Genomic DNA, 7,411 nt, shown 5'->3' with positions numbered 1-7,411 from the left:
GAAGTCTTACATAGTAGTGTTTCCGTGATGGTAGCTGGGCGGGTGCTGTTGAAACGAAATTCTTCTCGTTGCAATCACAAGTAACCCTCAACAAAAAAAACCACAGAATGATTGAGACAAACAATTTAACAGAAGGTGAAATACAGATGAAAACCTTTCAAAAACTGGTATGTTCACCCTCTTTTACAGGTGGTTTACAACAACAATCGATTCATCTCGCAGTTGTAAATATGATCCTCTCCCTCACAGCATTTCTTGGGAATTCTCTCATCCTTGTTGCCCTTCACAAAGAATCCTCCCTTCATCCGCCATCCAAACTCTTGTATCGTTGTCTGGCAACAACTGATCTGTTGGTTGGACTTATTAACCAGCCTCTCTATGCTATTCATCGGATGTCCATTGTTTATGAACATTGGAATCTTTGTCGATACACAAGGAGCGCCGGCAACTTAACAAGCTTTACATTATGCGGAGTATCTTTGTCGACAATAAGTGCCATAAGTGTGGACAGACTTCTCGCCCTTTTGCTAGGGCTGAGATACAGACAGATTATAACTTTGAAGCGGACATATATTTCTTTGGCTGTCGTTTGGATTTTATCTGGTGTAGCTGCGTTATGCTATATTTCAAATTATCAAATAACCTTATGGTATGGATACATCTCTGTTCCGTCATATTTAGTAATCTCAATCGTCTCGTACACAAAGATTTCTTTCACCCTAAGCCATCATCAGGCCCAGGTACATGTTCAACAACAGGCGAGCCAAACAATTGCATTGAACATTTTGCGATACAGAAAGGCAGTGAATAGTGCATTGTGTGTGCTTTTAGCTTCAGTTGTTTGTTATGCACCGTATATCATACTTGAAATTGTGACGGCTGGTAAAAAAACATTTTCATCACATTTAATCAACACCAGAGAAATAGCGATAACCTTACTTTACTTCAACTCCACGTTAAATCCATTTCTTTACTGCTGGAAGATTAGTGAAGTCAGACAAGTAGTAAAGCAGACAATCAGACAGGCACTTTGCTGTTCATGGAGTTCGGACAGTTAGATCTTCCACGATCGAATCATCATTTCATTTGTCATTTCAAAACTGACTCATAACGTTACGGTTGCTACAGGACAACGCTCGTCGGTTAGGTGAGAACATCGTTGCACGGGCTTTTTTTTCAATATCATTCCCAGTTAAGCAAATAAAGGGACAAAGAGTCAACAACAGTAACCATGCACGTCTTGAGAAAACTTAGTTTCGTGGGACAGCACTTTCTATCAGTAAAACAACTCATGTTTTATGCATGTATCGTGTAAAAACAAACAAGACCGTAACGTTAGCTCGATGTTACTTACTTGTTTTGGTTTCTTACTGATTAGTGAGGAATAGAGTTGAACCTCAAAGAATAGTTAAGGAGAGCAGTTGCCATTTTTACCTTGGACTGCAGATTTCAGTTTTTTTGTACATAGATTAGTCGAATAAAGCGTTTGACGATGACGCTTTAATGCCATACGAACCGGTCAAAATGGCATTTATACACCAAGATTTGTTTTCTTATCTGGAAAATGTCCATACTACTCATGAAAATTAATTAGAAGATGCCTATATCCCTGTTAAAGATTTGTATGAGACTAAGTTTAACAAACTTGAACACGACCACACGATCGGTTCTTATACATTCCTGTTTGTTAAGATAGAAATTAAATGCAAACTTAATCATATTCCCTTAGCTACCGGTATATCATTTTTCCCTAAAGACGGAGTTTTATCCTTTATTGTAAAAAATAAAACAAACAGATGTCTGTTCTTTTATCTTTGACTCATAATGCGAATTCGTTCCTAAATTAAACATTCCCAGTTGCGTAGTTGTGTGTCACACCAACAGTAAATAAGAAAATGTAGCCCACATTTTGTGGGATTAAACGATAGAAAATAGGAATGAAACAACATAGAATTAATAGCTACCAAAAAATTGTTTCCGTTTATTTACTTATACAAATGCAAGGCACAAAACTCCTTGAGGAAAAAGAAATTGAAATATCTGTTACGCAAGAACCTTCCCAGAGTGCATTTTAACAAGTTAAGGAAGTAAATGCAAATGTGCCCGCTTAACAGCACCTGCCCAGCTACGATCGCCGAAACCTTCATTTCTTGGAAATGATTATATCAGTAAAAACTTCCTGGAGAGATCACCCAATTAACTACACAAGCAAGCACACCTACTGCTCAGCCAAAAAAGTTAATTAATTTCATTATTTCTTACTACGACAAATAGTCCATCTACACCATGTGTGTGGTTTTAAGGGGAACCCTTATCAGTCTCAGTAAGCTAAATAGAAAAAGTCCTCGCCTGAGATATTCATCGGAACTGATTATGTGTTACATTTTAATTATTGAAAGACGATCGGTCTTAAAGAGAACTCAATATAGGAACCAGTAATGCCCAATTTTGTTTCATATACACGCGAATAATTTGTTTACAGTTAATATGACCATCTTCACACTTTCATGGCCAATATCGACATTTTTCCGAATTTTTAAATAAATTTTAGAGTATAAATGACATTGAGGCCGGCTCGTATGGCAAAGAAGCGTCAACGTAAAGCGCGTTATTTGAGTACTATTAAAAATTGACTGAACTAATTTTATCGTTCGTAAACACTGAGATAACTTGTGAAGCTTTCCTTTACTTCTATTGGATTTTCAGTTTTAACCCGCCTGACATTTTCACATTTCTAGGAAAATGAAAGACTTTAGGAAGGAAGATACTACATGTAACAACACACTGTTTGTTTTAACACCATACGTGCATATATCATGAGTTGTTTTATTCATAGCGTGCTTTCTTATGAAACAAACTTTTCTCAAGAGGAAATGAAAATAAAAGTTTGACCAGAGGAATATCTAACTCCATAGACAGCAAAGTGCTTGTCTCACACCACTAATCCTCCAATAGTACGGTGTATTTAAGGTGGAGTTAAAGTAAACTAAGAATTCTGCTATTCCTCAGTGGCACGCCGATTCTCGAAAGTTCGAATAACTTAACGGGCCCGAAGCCATATTTTAAAACAAAAATTTAAAGAAACGAGAAGCAGGCTTTGTCATCCCGGCCCGACCAGTCCAATTTGTTTCTTTAGCTGACAATTTTATTGTATAGTTTTCAAAACTTTAGGCAACCACATTTCCAATGAAAACAGAACAGCTTTACGGGCCCATTAAGTTATAGAGACTTCGAAAAACAGGCCCCTGGTGACGATTATTGAGTCTAAATGTGAAACAATCTTAAGACAGAGTGGCATCATTCAGCACCGACTATTTTTATTGAATGTGTTTACCTAATTTTCCTTTCTCCCCTTTTACATCTAGTTTCAGGAAAAGCTCTGACGATCTTAAAGAGGACCGAGACTATGATAATAGAGATTGGATGGTTTTATTTATTACGCTCATCTACACATCGTTGACAACAAACTAAAACATCTTCATTATTCATGAACATTACAGACAATTGTTCTAAACATACAGCTAGTCTTATGACTGGCTGGTATAAAACTATAGGACTTCAAAGTCAATCGCCAAAATCAATCGCTTTCTCTAAGTAAGGAAAATAATGATGAATTTGACATTTTTTTTCACTGCTAGAAATATAACCGTGACAGCTTTCCTTCACTACTCTCTGACCCTTTATCCCATCTTGTTCGGATACGGAAACGGAAACAGTCCCTTAAAAGCAGGCACGTTTATTCCAGTAAAAACCGGCGAAACAATAGTACGGTAAACTAAACACCAATAGCCCCGCAAATTGCGACTTAAAAACTAAAAACTAATACTCCCGAAAATCGCACGCGTAACTTGCTAGCGAAGTTTCCGGCAAAACCGACAAAATTACGAAGCGCGCGCGCTAATCTGAAAATTATAAGATATGTTGGCATCTCTGACCAAACTTTACTTTTCTATAGTTTTAATCATTCGGAGATTGTCGCGAGGTCTTTTATCTTTTTCAACATCAATTCACATCTCTGGCAACGACTTCTTCTTTTTCGCCTGCTGAAGTTTATGATGATTCTTCTCAAATTTACACGAATTGTCTAAAAGCTTATTCCTTTAGCTGTCAATGAATTTTGGCTTACAAACATAGTTCTAAGTTTTATTGTCAAATAATGGAACTAACAGGTGTCTGTCTGTTTGACTCTTAATGCACTCTGAAATTAGACCTCACCAATTAAACATTAACAAACCCATAGTTTTGTCGCACACTAATGTTAATTGAGACACCGCAGCTCATGTTTTGTCACATTTTAGAACAAACAGCAAGAATGAATATCACAGAATTAAAAGTTACATACATACATACGAAGGGCTAACGCTCGAAACGTCAGCTTTTGTAATCATTACGGTGGCCAATTTACCATTTCATCTTTGTTGATATATCCAAATTATTTTATTACATACATACATACATACATCCTTTATTTGGTAAAGCAGGTTGAGGAAATGGCAGCTAATGCTGATGTGAACCTGCTATCTACTAATAAACAGCTAAAAATATATACCTCTCCTAGTATGAATAATCATACGTATCAATAATACATTGTAGATACGGCTAGGATAAGTAAGTAAATATATATATATATATATAGGAAGTCTGCAAGTCGATTTTCGCGTGGAACAGTGCTCAATGCGTTGAAGCAGAGCAGAATAAATATTATGAGAGGAAAAAAGGACGTAACTACATTTCCCGACAAGCCTGTTTCGTGAATCGCTTCACTCTTCAGGGGTTTAATGAAACCCCTGAAGAGTGAAGCGATTCACGAAACAGGCTTGTCGGGAAATGTAGTTACGTCCTTTTTTCCTCTCATAATATTTATATATATATATATATATATATAAGTATCAGTCAAATTAACTCAAACAATGCATTTAAAGGAAAATAAATACAAAGATAAGATTTAAATTAACAAGATGGCAAACTAGATATCAGTAGTACTTAAATTCGTCACTGATATTGTTGGTAGCAGTGGAGTTTGAGCCGAAATTAATTTGGTCAATGCATTTATAGAATTTCTTAATACTAGCCTTAAAAGAAGAGTAACTAGGCTTAGACTTTAACTGACTAGGTAGGCAATTCCAAACAATACTAGCGCGATGAGTGAAAGAATTGTGCAGGGCTTTGGATTTGGGACATTTAAGAGCAAATCTTAAGTTATCTCTTAAATTGTATGAAGTCTGGTGCTTTGTAAATAAACTGTTTATGTTATCAGGAGCTAGGTTATGAAAGACCTGCATGCAATACAGGCAAGTCTTCTCTTATACATGTAATGTATAGATGTCCATTTTGCTATGCTAAGAACTTCATGTTTTGGGATATTTGTGTTGATCTTGTGAATCAGTCTGGCAGCACGGATGTGCGAATCCTCGAGGTCGGCCAACAAGTTGGAAGATCCCCACAAAGATATACAATAAGTTACGCTTGGCAGAATACCTTTGAAGTAAATAGAATCCAGAGTGGATCGGTTGAAAGTCCTCATCTGTTTAAGCTTAGAAATCTTTGCATTGAAGTTTGAGTTCACCATTTTAATATGAGGAGACCAGTTAAGCTTGTTGTCAAGTTTGGCTCCTAAACAAGCTGAGCTGAAAACCCAGTTGATTGGTTTATCGTCTATAGTGATTTGTCTAATTGGAGCGATGAATGGTATTTTTGAGATAAACATGACTTCAGACTTGGCTGGATGAATGAACATGGAGTTTAATTTAGACCAGGTAAGTAGTTGATGCAAGAGAATTTGAATTTGGGTTGAAATAGAGTCGATAGAGTTTCCAATGATGTAGGCAGTGGAGTCATCGGCAAACATTTCTATCTTTGAGTCAATAGACAAAGGTAGGTCATTAGTAAAGATGCTGAAAAGTCTTGGGCCCAATAAGGAGCCTTGGGGTACGCCAGAAGTTACTCTCATTTTCACCGAATTTGTACCACTAATAGTCACAAGCTGGTGGCGGTTATTCAAGTAATTAACAATCCAGTCAAGTGAGTCCCCACATAGACCAGAGGCTTGAAGTTTATCAGGTAAAATTTGATGAGACACACAGTCAAATGCCTTTTGGAAGTCGATAAAGATTACACCAACTGATTTTCCTTCATCTAAGGCAAGCCTCCATTTTTCTGTCATGCTGAGAAGCAGCAACTCAGAGGACCTACCCTTCCTGAAGCCCCATTGGGAGGTAGTAACTAGTTTATGTTGGTTCAGAAAAGAGTCAAGTTGAAAGCAGGCAATACTTTCCAATAACTTACTTGGTATATTTAGAAGTGAAATTGGACGATAATTTCCACAATCCTGAAAAAAATTGGTCCATAACTTACTATTCGGACTTCAAACTTAGTAAGAAGGATTTAGATCATTTTATTGTGCAAAGTCTTAGAAAATTAAATTTTAGAATAGTTTCCTTAATTAGTGACTTGTGACGGCCATTTAAGTTGAAACTGAAATAAAGTTTTCTATTGTTCATATAATTTGTGCTCTCAACCATGATAGTCCAATGAACTCTTATTCGAATGTGCTGGCCTTTTGGTTATCGATTTCCACCATCTTACAGCATCATGTCTTAATCTGTATCCTTTTTTTAACCCTACACACCCTAACATCAACATGTATACTCTCTGTTCCCTAAGATGCTGATTAGGAGAATATGCTTAAAAATCAAGAGCTTCTTTAATTCAGTGGTGATCATTTAGATGCTAGTCACTCCTTCATGGCAAAGAGTTACAGTCTTTAAAGTGATGAAGATGTTTCTCAAAGCCGAGAGACAAGGCGGGAGGGGTGGGGGAGCGGTAGTATCCCTAAACTCGTCTCTCATGGGTCTGAAGTCATAATACGAAACTAACGAAGATCTTTAAAAGCAACCCTAAGACAGATTGAACGAAATTCTGCATCGACTATTTTTATTGATTAACTTTATTCGATTTTATCATCAAATTTTGGAAAAGCAAAGCAATCGATCTGAAAAATATCGCTATTAGAATAAAGGATGGATAATTTTTATCTAAAAATCTCTCCCTCGTACGGGCCTATAGTTTTTTCAGGTCTTATTTTCACTACCACAAAAGTAGGGTTTAGTACTGCGAGGATCGCTTTCATACATTTCATGAAACAGCAGCACACATAGATGATTTTCATGTAATCAAATTCATCGATTTATCACCTCGACGGATTTATTATGATCCAACATAATGACCAGCTCCCAGTTGGCATGTTAGCACAGTTGTTAGAGCATTACACCGGTATCGCAGAGGTGATTTTTTTTCAGGTCTTATTTCCACTGTTACATAAGGAGGGTTCACTACTGCGACGTCCTGATTGTTTCTGCACTTACCAGAAGTGATTAGAAAATAAGACACAAAAATAGCCAACAAATACTGT

The 7,411-nt window shown here is 36.8% G+C and overlaps 1 protein-coding gene across 1 annotated transcript; it reads left to right on the top strand.

The window, feature by feature from the left end:
* LOC148720305 (melanocyte-stimulating hormone receptor-like) lies at positions 1 to 1,811 on the top strand. The gene has a single exon (XM_088738856.1). It carries the CDS (start codon positions 108 to 110, stop codon positions 1,056 to 1,058), a length of 951 nt encoding a protein of 316 aa, XP_088594982.1. The 5' UTR covers positions 1 to 107; the 3' UTR covers positions 1,059 to 1,811.
* Positions 1,812 to 7,411: the final 5,600 nt, after the last annotated feature.

Source organism: Stylophora pistillata, chromosome 11 (genome assembly GCF_964205215.1).
Source record: "Stylophora pistillata chromosome 11, jaStyPist1.2, whole genome shotgun sequence".
NCBI lineage: Eukaryota > Metazoa > Cnidaria > Anthozoa > Scleractinia > Pocilloporidae > Stylophora > Stylophora pistillata.
The sequence above is the reverse complement of the archived record's forward strand: the minus strand, read 5'-3'. Positions and strand labels throughout refer to the sequence as shown.

Bases quoted from the DNA above. Each gene is read 5' to 3' on its own strand.
- LOC148720305 (XM_088738856.1), top strand. From the start codon at position 108: ATGATTGAGACAAACAATTTAACAGAAGGTGAAATACAGATGAAAACC.